Here is a 19607-nt window from a genome sequence, read left to right on the forward strand (position 1 = left end):
TGTGCCAGGAGCCTCCAGGGGCTGCTATAGACCACCTTGACTGCCGGTATTGGTGTTCTCAACATTCAGGCTGCCTGTTGCTATGCAAAGGCCTTTTCTGAGGATCAATATTTCAGCCCCTGAAGTCTGTATTCTTTCCCAATTAAAAAAGCAAGTGGGGATCAATCATACTGCTTCAAGATAAGCAAGATTGGTATTTTCAATCTGTTTTAAATCTGGGGACATTAAGGGTAAAGTGTTTCTCCATGGAGGGCAGGTTTAAAACAGTTTTACTTTTGTAAAAAATCATAACTTCAAAACCTTTTGCTCAAACTTCCCCATGTTTGGCATTGACCAAGAGCAAACTATCTGTTACAACTGATAATTTGGTGATAATCTAAAATCCAGTTTCAAAACCATAATGTTTTGTTTAGGCTGCTCGTTTTTAGAATTGCCTTGAAGAATGTTGATTTTCTCTGCTGTGATTTTTTTTAAAGATGCCAAGATATCACTGCCACCACATCTCGTCACTGAAAACACTGTTGGGGTTGCTTACATTGGGAAATCCGCTTAAATAGATAATCTGTCAAAATGTCCAGCTGAACCTCCTAACTGAAGGAAAGCTATACAGTGGGGTCTCGACTTACAAATGGTTCGACATACGAACGTTTCGACTTACGAACTGCTCTCATAGGAATATATGGACTCGACTTATGAACTTAGATTCGAGTTACGAACTCTTCCCCCCCCCCTTTTTTTTAAAGCTAAGTCATTTTAGGTTAAAAGGAAAAAAGAAAAATATCCCCCTCTAGTGGCAGAAGGCGGAATAGCAGCTTCCCATTAGTTTCTATGGACGAAAAGAGCAGATACGGATTAAATGGTTTTCAATGCATTCCTATGGGAAATGCAGATTCGACTTAAGAACTTTTCGACCTGAGAACTGCCTTCCAATACGGATTAAGTTCGTAAGTCGAGACCCCACTGTAAACAGTTTGGGCTTTACTGGCACAGAGAGTTTCATGCCACCTGGAGAAGATGAACAATATAAATCTGGGGTTCATATGTCAGATAGAGAGATATGGATGGGGCATGTCTTGGACAGACAGACAGACAGAAAGAAAGAAGGAAAAGAAAGAACGAACGAACGAATGAACAAAAAGACCTTCTTATGATGAGCTTTGCCAGCTATAATTACTGTTGCACAAAAAGAACAATGGTTGGAAGACTTTAATGTAAATGATGGAAGATAATGGCAATAATTTTATTAACACTGTTCATCAGCTCTGGAGTTGTACACCAAATTCTACTGTATTCAGAGATTACAAAGGATGGCTGGTCAAGTGAATTTTTAATCCACCATTAAAATCAGGGCAATTCCAGTGGGTTCAGGGGTCAATTTTCTCCCTATAGGAGAGTCACAAAGACCACCAAAATGAAGCAAAACAAAATAAAGTATGGAAGTGGCCCAAAGTCTATTTCCCATTTTGAAAAATGGGCATTTATTTACTTCCTGGTATTATACTCTCCAAAGGGCCTCATGTCTTATTTCAAAGGTGAATTACTGCTCCTGAAGGCTTTCAGAGCAATTTACTTTCTTCTTTGCTGCTGAAAACCATGTTTCGGCAGGATATGGGGGACTCTAACAGGGCTGGGGCATGCAAAAATAGCCTTAGAAGCCATGGTGGTGGGGGTGGGGGATATCATCCAGCTTTGATTTACGTCTTCAATTATTTCATCCTCAGGGCTGCAAAAAACTTTTGGGGGCAAAAAACCCAAGGCAGGAGTAAAAATAATAGAATGAAAACAACTACTAAGCAACCCAAATTCATTATAAGAACCACGAGTGGTGAAAATTACATCAAGATTTCAAAAGCAGAGTTAAGTAGCTGAAATACTAGTCTCATGGGAGTCATGCTATGTACCTGGAACCACCTTTCACTTGATACTGTTAAACATTTACAACTTCTACAAAAAAATTCCATGGCAATTTTATTTGGTGCAATTAGTCACATGACTTGCGATATTTTTCCATGAGAACTTTTAAGGAGCCCAGCTCTGTCTTGCAAATTCCAGCAGCTTATAATGTAGCCATACAAATTCTGACAAAATTTTAATATGACTGTTTTATTTGCAGAAACATTGGCCTTCCAGTTCAAAGCAATAGGCAGCTGGAAGTTGGAACCTTTATGCCTCTAAACTTAAAAAAAAAGAGTGTCAATTTAACCAATTTCTATTAACAACATTGGAACGAATTACAAGTAGCCAGGGTATTGGCAACCTCTTAATTGCATGGCCTTACCAACTAGCAGTGTTTACCACCCTAGAGGTTTAGCCCAGCTGTTCTTGCAATGATTTCATAATCAATGTTGTCTCTCTCCAACCTATTTATTAATGCAATTCTTTCTCATTAACAGTAAAAATGGGACTTCAGGCTTTGTTATACAAACAAATAAATTATTGAACTTTGAAACATTTTTAAGCATCAGCATACCAGTGCTGCCATTGCCCAGCCAGTCTTATTGTAGATGAATTCCAAGTTATTTCGCCGTAAGTACAGCAAGCCACCAACCAGTGACACCAGGAGGGCCAGTGCAATAGTACCAGAATAATTTGGTGGCCTGAACACTCTAATCTGTAGAGGGGAGAAAAGGCATAGCAAGTATTACGTATTCCACTTTCTGGTGCAACACTATACATATATAGACATTTCAAACATTAAGCAAAAGTTGTTCACAATGAAACTTGTATCTGTGGAAACTAGTCCAGTAGAATGGCATTATTCTAAAATGCTTACTTTTAAAAAAATTGGGGGAACATCAAACCAATGCCTGAATGAGTAGACTTTTTGAAGAGAGTGGTCTTGAATAGACCCCCTTCCTGATTAACACAATGGCAAGACTTCAGCTACAGCATCTGGCAGCATGCATCCTATAGGTCAGTGGTCCCCAACCTTGGGCCTCCAGATGTTCTTGGACTTTAACTCCCAGAAATCCTGGCCAGCAGAGGTGGTGGTGAAGGCTTCTGAGAGTTGTAGTCCAAGAACCTCTGGAGGCCCAAGGTTGGGGACCACTGCTATAGGCCCCATGCAGCTCTGAGGGCCAAATGAGGGCCTCAGCTCCCAAATATATGTTTTTTTAAAACAGAACTTGAAATTCTCCTTAAAACCTCTAGAGGGAGTGGCAATGTTACCATGAGGGTCTTGCAGCACTCCTGGGACTCTATAATCCCCATTTTGAAAAATGGACATTTTTGGCTATGAGGAAAGTGAAAGGAGACTATTTCAAGAAACTCTTACATTTTTGTAAAAAAAATATTGACACTGGCATGGGCATTGTGCCCCATAAGGTGCAGAGTATGTGTAGCCCTGGGACCTGTAGGGGCTGCTCAGTTGGAGCTAAAAAGCTGGTCAGGCTAACTTGTGTCACTGTACTTCAGAGAACAAACCAATAAGGAGGCATAAAAACCACATATAAAATTTTAATATTCTAGCAATAGACCCACTAGACTGAGCTATCCACACATACATGCATCTAAAAGTAGTTTAGATATATAAAGAGGATAAAAACATTTCCCCTAACCTTAAAAAGAAAAATAAAACATTACAAATGCACACTTTTACAACAGATAAAAAAAAATCCAATTATCCTCTCAATTATCTCACCTCTCCCAAGTAGCAGAGAAAAACAGTACAGTGGTGCCTCCACTTACGAACGTCCCTACTCATGACCATTTCGAGTTATGACCAGCGGCGGCCGCAAAATTTGGCTTCAACTTGCAACCGGAGCTTCCACTTACAAACACAAAAAGGCAGGGGGGAAGCGGGGAATTCAAATTCTTAACTGTAGGTGGCGATGAAGCTGCTTCTTTGTAGCTCTTTTGCCCAGCAATCAGAGTGTGTGTGTAATCGTGGGACGCTTGGGACTGCCTCCTTCTGCTTCTGAGTGTGTGCATGTATTTGCAGGAGACTTTGGGCTGCCTTGTAAGGTAAGGTGCTGTTTCCAGCTTTTAAAAAACTGTTCTGGGTGTTTTTGCAGCGTGGTTTTGAGCTGGGGGGGTTATGTTTCTGTGCTGTGATGGGTCTTCCGGGTTTGTTTGTTTGTTTGGCTTCCCCCCATTTCCTATGGGTCTTGCGGGGTTTAGTTACTTTTTGGATTTTTCCCCATATCTGATGGGTCTTGGGGGGTCTGGCTACTTTTCAGGGTTTTTTCCCCATTTCTGATGGGTCCTGCATGTTTTCCTTGCTTTTTCCTGTTTTCTTTGTATTTCCAACCTGCCCCTTTTGTTCTCTGTGCATTTCCAATCTGCTCAATTTGTTTTCTGTGCATTTCCAATGGGTCTTGCATGCTTGATTGCTTTTTTTCCCACCCACCTCCGTCCAGAAGGGATTAATTGCGTTTTCAATGAGTCTTGCAGTAATTTTTTTTTTGGTGATTTTTTCCCTTCGGCTGGAACAGATTAATTGCATTTCAATGCATTCCTATGGGAATTGGTGTTTCAACTTACAACCATTTTGAGTTACCTCCATCTTCTGGAATGGATTATGGTCGTAAGTCGAGGCACCACTGTACATGAAAATGTGAACTATAAGGATTTTTCCAGCCATCCTAGTTTTGAGACCTGGGGGTCACTGCACTGAATTCACTCAGCTTCTGTGAAGTGGTGTGACATAGTGGAAACCTCTCTCCACTCTGCCCACACTGAAACAAGCTATATAGATTTGCCTATGCACAAGATGGGAACATATCCACTGTGACAACCCCAGACCTACTGGGATATGCCACAGTTTCACTAAGCTGTCACCAACCATTCCCTATAAGAAGTCACACAGACCAGGGATGGATTTTTAACAAATAAAAGAACAAGGTTTATTTAAACAACACACAGGGAAAATAAAATGATCAAGTGAATAAAATACAGTAACGTGGCTTAGTCTCAATCATACATACACCAGTTTGGTTCACACAGAACACCTTTAAATAAAGCACAGACCCTGAACCTATCAGTTCTGGCTACCCATACAGACACCTGAACCTATCAGGTTGGTACTGACTGACACACAGTAGTACCCTGTCTGACACACAGACTCCCACACCAGCTTCTTCTCTCAGCTCTCCAACTCCTAAACTTCTCCACACAGGATCCCCATATATATACAGTACAGCCCCTCCTCCTGATGTCCCGCCTTCCACTCCCCATAGGATGGAACTTTCCCTCCAAACCCATGACAGACAGGTAACATCAGTGCTGTATGTAACATCCACAATTAGCAAGAAGGCTACATGTATGGAACATCACTAATTCTAGTGCTGTGTTAACTATTTCTTCCGTGAGAATTTTGACTATTCACATTCAACTTGATGAAAAAGTAGTACCTTAAGAATTTCATTTCAAGGGAGGAAAATCTTTACGAAGATGTTCATGGGTGAGTTTAGAACTCTTTTGTTTACTTTACATATGAAATGCGTGAAGACTGTGTGAGCATGTCTTGTCTTTTACTACATTGTCCTCTCTGTGATAGACAGCAGGGTCATCTCCCTGCTACTTTCAACAATTCAACTGAAACACAGAGGTAACCAGAACAGATTGTAAGATACCTCTTTCAACAGAGCTTTTTTAGATCAGTAACTGTGGGTAGCCAGTGAAACTGCAGAACAATAAAGAAATGTGTAATAGAAAGTGGGGGGGGGGGGAATACTCTGTAGTGAGAAGAAGCAAAGGGATGACTAGGCTGCCTAGAACAATACTGCTAGTCTAACACGCAGCAGTGCACATGCACATATACACACACACATACAAATAAAAAATACTGATGAAAAGGCAGGGAGGGAACAAACAGTATAGTGTCCACTGCTAATGCTGAGCTCCACTTCTAAGAAACTATTTTATTTATTTTTTATTTATTTTATTTATTTGATTTATACCCCACCCATCTGGCCTAAAAGGCCACTCTAGGCGGCTTCCAGTGAACTACTGGATAATCTCTCCTTCCATGGAGGAATTCAGTGAAATCCTTCCCTCCAATTTATCTGCATATAAATAACATGAAGAGTTTGGAAACAACTTGTGCAAAGTTATAACTAATATACTGGGGATAGGGGAACTAGCCACCCAGAGTGGTCAATTGATCAGATGGGCGGGATATAAATACAATCAATCAATCAATCAATCAATCAATCAATCAATCAATCAATCAATCAATTGCAATCATGAAGGAGGGGATGGCAAAAACAAGGAGTGGGGGACAACACAAATTTGCAGCAGTTGCCAGATAATAGGAAGACTGTGCCCCAAATAAATTACTATCTTTTATGCAGGGTAACCATAACCATTGACAACACAAAATGTTTTGCAATCCTTGCACTCTTGGTAGAGTACCCTCCATGTAATCAGTCTCTCTCTCTCTCACGCACAGACACATGCACAAACCTTTTTCAACACATTATAGTAGAATGCAGCTTATTCTCCTAAGAAATGTCTACTACAAAGTCAGAATTAAAAGGATAGGTACACTATAGTGGTTATTTGCATACGGCTCTTCGGTTAATATCATGCCAAAGGTTTGTACTGCTGTTATGTGGATACCTTCATTATATATGTCACTACATGACAATAATTTTATTCCTTGTGTCAGGGATCTCTTGTTTTGGTTTAGTTTTGGTTTGTGAAAAAGACAGAATTTTTTGTACATATAAATAACAGGACCTGGTAAAACGGCAGCTAGTCTAAAACTTGAGAAAAGTTGAATAAAACTCCACTTAAAAGTCTTTCTACCTTGCAAAATGAAAGGAAACGGTATGAGAGCACAGAAGCTCTTGTGTGAGCCTCACTTTTTTGTAAGAAGTCTGTAAAAAGGAACTTTCTGATGATTTCCCCCCCTCTGGCATAAGAGCACAGGTGTCACTTGAGATGTGAACCCAACATCTTCTACTCCAAACATTCACACCCACCCACTGATCTAAAAAATTGTAACTACAGTGGTGCCTTGACTTATGAACTTAATCTGTCCCAGAAGATGTTTGTAAATCAAAACATTCATAAGTCAAAGCACCATTTCCCATTGAAATGCATGGGAACGGGATTAATTGGTTGCAGCATTTCAAAAATATACCACAATAAAAATAAACAGAGCTAGTTCCGGCTCGCCTCCCGCTCGTTCCTTGCCGCCCTCCATGGACCGATGCTGCCGCTGGTGCCCATGCTGCTCGCTTCCAAGCTGGGCTCTGCCTTCTACAGCCCGGCTGGTAAGCGAGCAGTGTGGATGGACCCAGCGCCGGGAGCCAGAGCCCGGCCAGGAGGCAAGGATCCATCCCAAGCAGGCTCTGGCTCCTAGCATTGGGTCCGTCTGTGCTGATCGCTTCCCCACTGAGCTCTGCTCAGCTGGGTGGCCATTTGAATTTCCCACCATTGGCCCACGGAGGGCGGCGAGAAGCACCAAGGACCCCGGCGAGCAGCTGCTGGTGCTGGTTCCGGAGCTGGAGCCGGCGTCAGGCACCAGCAGCAGCAGCAGTCCATGGAGAGTGGCAAGGAGCACGCGGGAGGTGAGTCAGGAGGCGAGCAGCCAATGCACCCCAGTCAGGCTCAAGCCTCCCAACACTGGGCCACCCCTGCTGCTGCTGTTGCATCCCTTTCTGGAACCGTTGGGGTGAAAGAGCTACAAAGAAGCAGCCTCTTCGCCACCAAAGGTTAGTACATTTAAATTCCCGCCCTTTCCCCCTGCCTTTCGTTCTTTCGTAAGTCAACGATCCGTTCGCAAGTCAAAGCAAAATTTTGTGAATGGAGCTGAGTTTATAACTCAAAATGTTCGTAGGTCAAGGAGTTTTTAAGTCAAGGCACCACTGTACTGGAGTTGTTTTCTTAGCATTCTCCCTTAGCATTCTGAACTGTATTATTAATTGTAAAGGGAGTTCTACTCTTGAAGAAACAATGTCACACAGTGTTCTTGCTTGTTTCATCTGTACATACTTAAACAAAGTTCTTCAGCATATTTACCAACCAATTCTAGATCTACCGCATTGTGAAAAACCTTCCAACATGTGGAGTTATTACTTGCAATATGCAATATTTCAAGTACATGCTCATATTAATCAACTAATTGGTACACCATCATTCTTGGGTTCTGCTAGGAGACAGCCAGATTAATATTTTAGCTACTGAGGCAAGATTGAAATACATTCTTTAAAAAAAATTCAAAGTTACTACAGAGTGACAGAGTAGCAATGATGGTACTTTTATTATTTTAATACATTTTGTCAAGTACTCTTACAGGAAAAAGTCATTTGAAAGTGTGTGTGTGGTAATCCCAGTTCCTAGGGTCAATTTGTCACAGAACACAGAGATAAGTGTGAATCAGTCTCTTAACTTTTGTCAAGTGACTTACATGAACATCAGTTCTGTCAGCTATCCACTTAGCTAACTGTTCTGCCGCGAATCCAATTCTCTGCAGGTCAAACGTGTCAGCTCTCTTGGGCTTACCTTTCGGAGGGAAATGCATGAACGTCGGAGCAGAGTTCATATTGAGCTACAATAGACAACCAAGATGCCGTCAAATATTAAATAAACACATATGTTCTTTGCCTTTCTCTGTCTTTTAAGTAACATTTATCTAAAACCTAACTAGGTATGTAAAACTTAACTACTAACCTTTCCTCGCTAACCTACTTCACAAAACCAGTGCAGTGCAAGAATTCGTCAGGCAATATGTGTGAAACACAGAGCATACTCAAAAGCACTGACATAAATGCTAATTGTTATACTTATTTTCCACTAATTAAATGCAATATTTTGCTTTGTCATATCATATCTAGAGTCAGGAAAAGTTTTCTGCTTTTGTTTTATTTTTGTTGTCTCAGCTCTGATATGGATAAATTAGAATACAGTGAAAGGTGTGTGTATGGTGGGATGCAGTTAACAATAAAAAAATAAAATTTGCTGATATTTGGTATACATATCCAGAGCAACCTCCTGTACCAAGACTGTAGGTTCATTACACAGCTAAATTATGTTACATCAATACAGTATTTAAATGTTGCAAATTCAAATTATGTACAATAATCAAGCTGGATGTTAAATAATTGGATTTATTCCAAATACAGTATTCCATAAATAATTGGATTATTCCAAGTACTACCTCCACTGACTTTTGTTGGCAGTTCAATATGATGTGAAACAGCAAATTGTGGGGGAAAATGAATTAAATTTTTTTGTGTGCCAATCATAATGTTTCAAAAGACAGTACACAGCCTTGTTAAACTAGACCACATGTTGATTTGTGATCCAAGAAAAGGTGGCTATGGACAGAGAGCTCATTAGAAGCAAATCTTGTTCTCGTCCTTGCTTTTCGTCTTAAAAAAATCATCAATATAAATTAGTTATATTTATGTATGTTTACATCTATCAAACATCTATCAGTGGTAACAAAGGATAACACTACATGAAGCAGCAGCTATGGCATGGCCACTAAACACAGCTCTCCTGTGTCCTTTCTTTCTCCTCATAACACAGAGTATTGCTTTTATCTGTGATGTGATGTCACCACACTAAACATTTTGCCCTCCAACAGAAGCCAATGAGCAGAATGGGGAGACACATGCAGTGAAGTCAAATCACAGATCACTGATACAGATAACAGAGATAAGGAAAGAACATGACACTGAAAGCGGGTTTCAGACACCTAGCCTATGCCTGTTAACAATCTACAGTTTCGCCCGAACTGTTGTATACTGCACAGCATTTGTTCCGTGCTATTCTAATCAAATCATTCCCTGAGCTTAGAAAAATAACTTTTTGCTCTGATAGTCTGTCATATATTCCTCTCCCTTTATATACTGAGGGGGACAACTCTGAAGAGAAAGCTTGTTATTCATTACATGGAATACTAAAATACTGTATAAAGGTTATTCATGATAATGTAAGCCATGAATTAGATATTTGTATGAACACAGTCAGTGTCAAGCAAAATGTTAGGTATCATTCCTTCTGGTATCAGCTGTTGTAGCATGATGAGATTTTTCACCTCAGTAACCACAACAAACAAAACAAAGTGGCCAGGATCCTGTTCTACAGTTGGATTGACATCACCAGCAGACTACCATGAATTATCCTGCTTTGATTTGTTTTGTGTACATCTTTGTCTGACTATGCACTGTGCATAGTGAAACCTGAAACTGAAGCAGGAACTCCTTAATCAACAGCAATTTTTTTGTTTCCAATAACATCACATGTATTGTGCAGGCAGAGCTATGGGACAGGATACCTGCTGCTCCCTGTCCATCATCTAAGCTTGTACAGTTACTTTAGAAAAACAAATCTAAGTAAATAACAGAGTACTTCTAAAATGTTGGCAATGAAGTGTAGGAATATATTTCTTTAAAAAGAATTGCAGAGAAGGGAGTTATCATTTAGCAATTCACACTCTTACCTGCTGAAAAACATCAGCACCTTCATCATAATCAACTATAGTGAAGAAAAGTTTGTTTGAAAATGCGGAAGAGTAGCGCCACGAGTTAGCTAGCACTTGATATTCCTCATTAGCCTGCCTGTAAGGTTAAAGACAGAGAAGCATGCATTCAAATTTCTAGTAAGTACAACATTAACAACTGCATAGATTAAAGTGACATAACATTTTAAAAACATTACTTTCCACAAAATATCACCAAACTGTATTTTTAAAAAAGTTGTAACTAATCCCAGGAAGCTGGAAATGAAAGAGAGAAAAGGCTATAGGCATAATAATAAAAACAAGCATTTAGAACACTTTGAACCCTCTCATATGCTTCAGTACCTTATGTCAGTAACCTCCAAAACAATCTTTAGAGTGCAACCCTAACTCCTAGTGTTGTATTCTGTGCGATGTAAGGATCTGGTGCAGGCACTCACTACTGGGCCTCTACTGGAGAAGCTTCAACTGGGAGTTTCCACAATGGCAGAGACACCCACTGCACCTCTAGAGAACTTAATGAGTTCAAAACTCCCACAAATGTTAACAAACACAAAGCCCTCAAACAAAAGGATTCCAAGGGCTGGGTCTAAGATGTCTATAGATCCTCTGTCTTCCAAAATGCTCTCCCACCTCAAGAGAGGCCCTGTCCAGAGCCCTTACCTATACCAACCTGTAGCTAGTGTAGGAAAATCACATTCCACTGTATCCAAAGAGGAGAAAGGAAAGAAGGAAGTGGGGGGGGGGGACAGGTCCATCTTTTGCCCTGACCAGCACAAATTAATAGTATAGTGGATAAGTTGACAGAGTAGCAAGGATGGTACTTTTATTATTTTAATACATTTTGTGGAAAAAGTCATCTTAAAATGAGTATGAGGTAATCCCAGTTCCTACGGTCAATTTGTCACAGAACATAGAGGTAAGTGTGGTTTACTGACAACTAACAACCACTAAAAATTTTTTAAAAAAGCAAAACCCTGTAACAAAGGTCTGAAAGTTCGTAAGACTAGCCTGAACTGCTGGATAGCTCAGTGGTTTAGACATCTGGCTGCAGAGCTAAAGTTTGGGAATTTGATTCCCCACTATCCTCTTTAACAGGGACTGGACTTGATGATCCATAGGGTCCCTTCCAGCTCTGTAATTCTAAGATGATGATGACGACAACGATTATCATTACTAAGTATGATTACCTGCATTGCTGCATAATCATACAACAGCAATACCAAAGTCAAAGGACGAAGTGGGATATTAGCAATTTTGGGGGGTAGAAGAGAGAAATCAAAGAATTTTCCAATAGGGTAGGTTAAAAATTGGAAATACTTCCTCTTTACACTGCAACTATTAGAATCCCTCTGCCAAACTGGTTCCAGCAGTGCTAATTGAGATCCTGGAAGTTATAGTACACGGAAGCTCAAGATCAGGTAAGTCACCATACAGATATAGCAATGTTTCCGTTTTACAGTGGTGCCTTGACTTATGAAATTAATTCGTATTGGAACGGTGGCCGCATCTTGAAATTTTCGTAAGTCGAATCACCATTTTCCATAGGAATGCATTGAAAACCATTTAATCCATTCTGGCTTATTTTCGTTCTTCTGTAGAGGTGCCGTTCTTAAGTCGAAGCATTAGTTCCCATAGGAACGAATGCAAAGCCGGTTAATCCGTACTCTACCACTAGGGGGAGAATTTTTCTTGTTTTAACCTAAAATGAACTTAGGTCAAAAAAAGGGTAGGAAAGGAGGGAGTAGGGAACATCTTCTAAATAGAACACCTTTAAAACCAAGCACCTTTTAAACAAAACCAAGCACCTTTGAGTCTACAGTAAACTCCATTTTAAAGCCTGGCTGCATCAACAAGCACCATAGCCCGTCACAGAATATTTTCTGATTTTAAAAGAGACAGACCTTGGAGCCACATTTAAAACACACATTTAAAAACAAAAGACAGGTCACAGTACACAAACCCTAAAAGCCACAGAATCCAGCAAGCATTATTCCAGCATAGAACTCCTCATAACAAAACGAGAGTCTAAACTGCATTTTACAGTCTAACAGCACAGCCCCTCACAGAATATTTTCTGATTTTAAGAAAAAAAGACTGTGGAGTCTAAACTGCATTTTACAGCCTGCCTGCATCAACAACCAGCAACCATTATTACAGCAAACAGATCCCCAAAGAAAAAAAGACTTTGAAGCCACATTTTAAACCCACACATTTTAAAACAAAAGAGAGGTCACAGTACACAAGCCCTAGAAGCCACAGAATGCAAAAATAAATAAATTTTACATTTTAAAATTACAATCTAATTTTCACATTTAACTTTAATTTAATATTACAGTCTACTTTCACATTTTAAATCCACACTGCAAGACCCATCAGAGCTCAGAAACATAACCCTCACCTAGCTCTACCCCCCCAGCTGCAAAAAAAACCCCCACAAAAGACCCACCAAGCTGCGGGGCATGTACTCACCCAGAACAGGCAGTCTCTCTGTTGTTTTTTTTAAAAAGTCAAACATTTTAAAATCAAAAATTTTAAAAAGCCAAAAAATACAGTCCATACAGTATAGTACCACGCAGTAGTACTGTACAGTACCAGGAAATACCAGGCAGTCTGAAGACTCTCTCTCTACCCACTCTCTAACCGCTGGGACGAGCGAGGCAGCAGAGAAGCAGCCTCTTCGCTGGCCAATGGTCAACTGAAAGTTCAAATTTTGAGCTTTCCCCTCCTCCCCTGCGGTTTTTTCTTTCCGTAACTCAAAGCTCCGGCCGCAAGTTGAAGCAATATTTTGCAGCCGGAACATTTTGTATCTCAAAAATTTTGCAACTAGGGACTTTCGTAAGTCAAGGTACCACTGTACTAAAAATATATGGCAAGGTGGTTCTCCTGCCTCAAACAAGCAGTGACTTGGTTGTTCAAATGACATTCCTTACTAGTGAAGCACATCATGGCTCATGTAAACCATGCTATACTACAATATAGCCTCAGTTCTACGGACATTCTTAGGAATCAAAATGGGAAATGGGGGCAACCTCGTATTTTGCTCCCATTTGGCACTTTGTTCCTAAGCACAAGGAAGCATGGTGGGTGGCTTAGAGCAGCCATGACAGTACCTGAAGTGGCAATGAGGAGCTACTTGAAGAGAACAAATCTCCCATCTTCTTTCAGAGGCTACTGCCTGGTGGAAATAAGATCCCCTGGGAGTACCAACTGCTCAGCCAGCATGAAGTCAGTAAGTCAGGGAGAGCAAGAATCAAAAACAGGCTCTTAAGCAATGGGAGAGACAGAAGGGGGGAAATGGAACATGGAGTAGAGCTAAGCTGGTTTTTTGCCAGCACTAAAAGGCTGGCCAAAAAAAGGGTCAGGGAAAAGTGAGTCCTGTCAACTAGAAGAGAAGGCAGGAAGTGGGAAAGCAAAAGGAGGAAAAATAACCACCACACAGTCTTAATACCACAATCTTTTGTATATTTACTCCGAACCAGTCCTCATTCTATTGAGTGAAACTTTCTTAAATTGAAGAAGGCAAAATGTTATTTGTCTCCTGAAATATCCCAGCAGGTAGAAGGAAAAAATAGTGACACAAATGGAGTAGAATTCCAGATTCTTTAGGCACCGTAGTAGGCACAGCTTCTCTTTTCCTTCTTTCTTTTTTAAACTCCCTACAAACCATGGGTTCTCAAATGTGAGGCCTCAGCCATTCTGGTAATACAACTCCCAAAAGGCCTGATCACCAGCTGTTCTTGTTAAGATTTCTGGGAATTGTAATCCAAGAAGACACCTGGGGCTCCAGGTTTGGGAACCACTGCTATCAAGTAATATCTCTTGCTTACTGACAAGTAGCCCTATAGTGGAGACCTGCGCATTACTAAACATACCTTTCTCCTGGTCCTAGTACAAAACCTATAACCATACTGCTCTTTCATAAACCTTGTCATCATAAGCTGTTTGCACTTCCTTTTTCTCCTTTACATCTTGAAAATGCTATAGGAAGTTATCAAAGTGCTTACAAGCAAAAGGGAAAAGAAATGATTACATATTATGCTTGTATGTCAAAATGCCACTCCTGTAGAGCACTACATTGCCTGTTGGTCTGCATGTTTATGTGTGTGCACGCATGTTTTTCTCTCCACTTTAGTCTCATTTATGTCTACGTATATTCCTCTCTCCACAAAATCTGCCCACACACTGCTGTGTACTTAAAAGGGGAAATAATATTTGTTTATTGAATTTTACTCCACCTTTAAAAAGGACATAAGGTGGATAACATCATTAAAAGACAATATTTAAAAGCTAAAAACAGCAAGTATACAAATATTTAAAAGAATCAAAAAATGCCACACTAAAAATGGTAAGCAAAATCAACACAAAAAACAGATTCAAAGCAACAAGGCATAACACTCCATTTAAAACCCCTTTCAGATAGCCAATCACTAAAGGAAAGCCTAGGCTGGCTGCATAGCTCAGAGGTTTAGGCATTGGTTCAGGGTTTGATTCCCCACTGTGCCTCCTGCAAATAGAGCCAGCCTGTGTGACCTAAAGCAAGCAGTATAATCCCAGAATGCCCTCCTCAGAAGGGAATGGTAAATCACTTCTGTGTATTCTCTATATTGAAAACCATGAAAAAAGTTGCTAGAAGTCAGAATTGACTTGATGGCACATGAATATTATTATTAAGGTAAGGTTTGCCTGAAAAGAAGGGTCTTTGCCTGCTTGGAGAAGAACAGCAAAGATGGGGCCAGGCTGGCCTCCCATGGAAGGGTGTTCCAGAGTCTGGGTACAGCAACACAGAAGGTCCTCTCCCATGTACCCACCAAGCACATCTGGGAAGTTGTTGGGACCAAGAGAAAGGCCTTCTCTGATGAACCTACCGTATTTTTTGCTCCATAAGATGCACCGAACCTTAAGACACACATAATTTTTAGAGGAGGAAAACAGGAAAAATATACAGTATTCTGAACCAAACAGTGTAATAAAATATTTAATAAACTATAACAGAATAACATTTGAACCATATAAAGTGAACAGCAGTCAACCGTGGCATTAAGAACCACTACCACTGTCATTAACAAATGGAGAGACTTAAAGCTTTGTGTACCCTAGTTTATGTACCATAAATTTGTGTACCATAAATTTAATTCAAGTACATATAGACCATTATCAGCCAGTGATAAGACCTATACCACACTACCTATATTTTACATTTCCTTTCATCCACCTCCTCCCCATGCTTATAGAAATGTCTCAATGAAACGTGAGATTGTTGTGCAACTCTGCCCAGCTACAGCTCAAGCCTATATTAAGTTAGAAAAGGTTTGTCTGATTTGGCACTGCATTGAGAGGTCCGTTTTAGTTGTGTGGAGGATAAATAGTGGAATTAAACTATTTAACAGCTGGTTTTCCTTATTTACTTTAGGTTATGCAAAAGAACAGCAACACAAAGCTTAACCCATTCACCAGCAGTAGCACATGCTCAGCATAAGACCAAATCTCGGGTTTCTGACATAATTGAAGATTTATAGCATGCAAGGCACAACAGCCATGAACAATGTTCTTGACAAGCCAAAAAAACTGAATACAAACAATAGTAGCTGAAATCAGGAAGCAGGTACTGTAATCCAGTTAGAAGTCATGAGGCACAGTTAGTTTCCTTGCTGCAACACCCTTTGGAAATACATTCTCTATTAGATGCCCAGAACTAGTTGAAAAGTTTGCAAGTCAAATCCAAATTTCTCATAAGAATGCATTGAAAATTAATGCATTCTTATGGGGAAAAAAGGTCAGAAACTTTAAAAAAATTAAAAGAAAGTCACTTACCAGGTACTGTAGACTGAGCCCAGCTCTTCACAGTGCCTTGGTAGACCCCAGAACAGTCAAAAAGCAGCCCCAAACAGCTAAAAGCCAGCAGGCAGCCAGCAGCCATTTTGTGCTCTTCTCTGGTCCTGCCCCCTCCCCTCTCCCTCCCTAACAGCTGATTGGCGCTGGTCTGAAACGCTTCCCAGGCAAGTAGGTTTCAACTCAGAGAGAGCACCTTTTCACCCAAGCACGGTTTAATCCAAAACAAGCAGCTTTTAAAGAAAAACAAGCAGATTTTTTAAAGCAAGCATGAACGTTTCTACACAAGCAGGTTTCAACTCAAACGGAGCAGCTTTTCACCCAAGCACGGCTTAACCCAACACAAGCAGCTTTTAAACTAAATTTTACATTTTTAAACGACAATACCAGGCAGTCCCAGGTCTCTCTCCCAGCTCTCTAACTGCTTGGACTAACAAGGAAGCAGACAAGCAGCCTAACTGAAAGTTTGAATTTCCCTGCCTTTCCCGCATATTAGGTATGCTAATATCTGTGCACTGGAAGATTGTGGGAGGAACATTCCAGCCCCTGATGGGGGTCCTGTGGGGCACCCCAAAACACTGAGTAGGTCTCTTGGCCTCTTTCAGGACTGGGGCTGTGCAGCCCTGCTCTGATCAGGAGGTGCAGCTGGGGTATCACCATGCCTTTGGGGGATAGGGCACAGAAAGGGGAAGAATTTTCAGGGGCCATTCTAACTCATACCTGGCAGGGGAGATACCATTATTGTAAAAGTGGTTTTCCAAGGGTAAGGCTCATCTATTGCACTTTGGATGTGCTGACCCCTATGATTTCCCCAAATGTGGGAAAATCAACTGCCTAAGTGGGGAACTGTGTTTGTGGTTTTTCTAGAATCACTCTTCCCCCCCCCCCTTTTTTTTCCCTTTGGTCCTTGCCTATTCTCATTGCCTACTGCTATTGGCCTTGCTGGTTTTCCAGGTGGCCTGCAGGAAGCAGATCCTGGAAAGCTAGCAGTGCAGAATGGTGAGGTCCAAACAGCAAGCAGTCTCTGGTGCTAGTTCAGAGGCCTCCCAGCATGGCAGTGGGAGGCTTCTGGGTGGTGGTGGTTGAACCCTTTTTTTTACTGTATTTACTCTATAAGACGCACATACTTTCTCCCCCTCTATTTGCGTGGGGGAAGTGCATCTTATGGAGTGAAAAATACGGTAACATCCAAGCAGGCTCATAAAGGGAGACATCGTCCTTGAGTTAGCTTGGGCCCAAGCAGTTTAGGGCTTTGAAAAAAAAAACAACCCAGCACTTTGAATTCTGCCCAGAACTGGACTGGCAGTCGGTGGACCTGCTGTAAAAAGGGGGTTATGTGATCTCTGTTATCAGCCCCAGTTAACAATCTGGCTGCAGCATTTTAGACTTGCTGAAGCTCCTGAACACCTTCCAAAGACAGGCTCACTTAGAGTGTGTTACAGCAGAGGTCCCCAACCCGCAGGTCACGACTCGGCAGCAGTCTGCAGCCCAGGGAGGACCAGGCCACGGACACAGATCTCCTCCCCCCGCACATGTGTGCGAGCGCGACACGCCCCAGTGTGCATACGCCTGAGAGCAACACGCCCTCATGAGCATGCACGTAAGCTCAGCATGTCCCCTGTGGGTGCAACATGCCCCCTGCCAGCACAACACGCCCCTGCACATGCACAACACCCACCCACAAGTGTGACAACCCCCATGAGACATACCCCAGGTGCATGCGTGCAAGTGCAACACGCCCCCCATCAGCATGCCATGCCCCCCCAATGGTCTGTGGTTGGGAAAAGGTTAGGGACCACTGTGTTACAGTACTCCATCCAGGATGTAACTAAGTCCTGTGTCACCAGGACCAAATCAGACCTCTCCAGCAATGGGTGCAGTGGAAATAACTGGTTTTAATGCACTCCTTGCCATAGTCGAAACCTGGGCATCCAGGCTCAGATACAAATTGTCAGAATATAAAAATTTTATAGGCCTGAACCTGGATAAATGTATTATTAACGAGCTGCCATTGTGCACAAATGTGAGTATGCGGAGTCACTCTGAAGATGATGCAATGTCTGGAAATAAGAAGACACCAGGTGCAGAAGATGAAGTCACGTGTCTTCTGATTGGACTAGAGATGCCATGTATATGTATATAAGTGAACAGTGTCTATGTATCATTCTCTTCTCTCTCCACCATTTGCTGCAATCCACTATGTCCGTTTGTGTAATGGTGTCCTGCCATGCTGATGTGATGCCTGCCTGTAAATACTTGTAAATACTGTAAATACAACCGTCTTGCAAAAGAAGAACTTGTGTCTTCAATAACTCTGCATTTTCCTGTCGCCAAATCCTTGACACAAATCCAGGAACGTGCCCAAGCTGCACAGCTGTGAAGTATAGTGATATGGTCACAATTCACTGGTCCCAGTGTTTCACTAATTGGAGTACTCATTAATTAGCCCTGGTAGTTTCCAGTTATAAAATGACAAGCATTCAATTTCCAGAAGGTCCTGTAAGGCTGTGATCCTATAGCCATAACCTGGAAGTTCCATCAAATGTCTGTGTCGATAGATAAAGCACTGTAAACAAAGTAATCATTTGATTCCTTAATAGTGTTTGCAATGTACCTGGAGGTACTTATTCCATATGCATTTTTATTAGTTCTTCCTTTCTGTTCTGTCAAACTTGCACTGTTTGCTCTGCTTACTAATTTGCCAGACTTCGTCCCATAGGACATTTGGTCCTGCTCCAAACACATACAATATTGTCTCTTTTTTCTTCTGTACAACAGGGATGTAAAGAATACTTGCCAAATACTTTGTTCTTGCTGATTGAGGCCATCTCAAGTTAATGAAACATGTGAGAAACCTTTAAGCACTGTGAGATACCTCGCTTCCAGGTGAAAGCAAGAAAAGAAGTGCTATTTTCCTCATAAGCTTCATAAACTGTCTGCACATAAACCCATATCCTTTCCCTTTGAGAATCAAAGTGTGTGTCTGCGTGCATGCGCATGGGCACACACACACACACACACACACACTCAAGCACATTAAGCATAGGACAGAGGCTGATAGTTAGAGATAGAAATACTCTCTGCAATGCTTCTAATCCTTAACAGTCAATGCAATGCAATCATCATTTTGAGCAAGCTGTGTTTTTTGTGTTAAAGCATTATTTGGCTCAATTTTGATTAATTTGTGAAGAACATCCTTCTTGTTCTTGCTCTTTCCTCTTGCTAAAAGTGCAACAAGGCACCTCACTGTGTGAAGTTCTCTCTTTGTGACAGAATTAATTTTGCAGTTTTGTGTCCTTGTGTGTGAGGACGAGGCAAGCAAAGATTTACATTCCTACAGCACAGTACTGAATAATATGTG

The 19607-nt window shown here is 41.2% G+C and overlaps 1 protein-coding gene and 1 non-coding gene across 3 annotated transcripts in view; one reads left to right on the forward strand and one right to left on the reverse strand.

The window, feature by feature from the left end:
- The window catches only part of TUSC3 (tumor suppressor candidate 3), a 192982-nt gene that overhangs the window by 88443 nt on the left and 84932 nt on the right, over positions 1-19607 (reverse strand). For both annotated transcript variants that reach the window (XM_073001313.2, XM_073001315.2), the window contains 3 exons: positions 10397-10514; positions 8357-8497; positions 2471-2611 (listed from right to left, as the gene is read on the reverse strand). In XM_073001313.2, coding sequence (XP_072857414.1) covers positions 2471-2611; positions 8357-8497; positions 10397-10514 — 400 coding nt within the window. The remainder of the gene's footprint in view (positions 1-2470; positions 2612-8356; positions 8498-10396; positions 10515-19607) is intronic.
- LOC140707871 (U1 spliceosomal RNA) lies at positions 16959-17128 on the forward strand. The gene has a single exon (XR_012088028.2). It is a non-coding gene; the product is annotated as a U1 spliceosomal RNA (small nuclear RNA).

This window comes from Pogona vitticeps, chromosome 5, assembly GCF_051106095.1.
Source record: "Pogona vitticeps strain Pit_001003342236 chromosome 5, PviZW2.1, whole genome shotgun sequence".
Classification (NCBI taxonomy): Eukaryota; Metazoa; Chordata; class Lepidosauria; order Squamata; family Agamidae; genus Pogona; species Pogona vitticeps.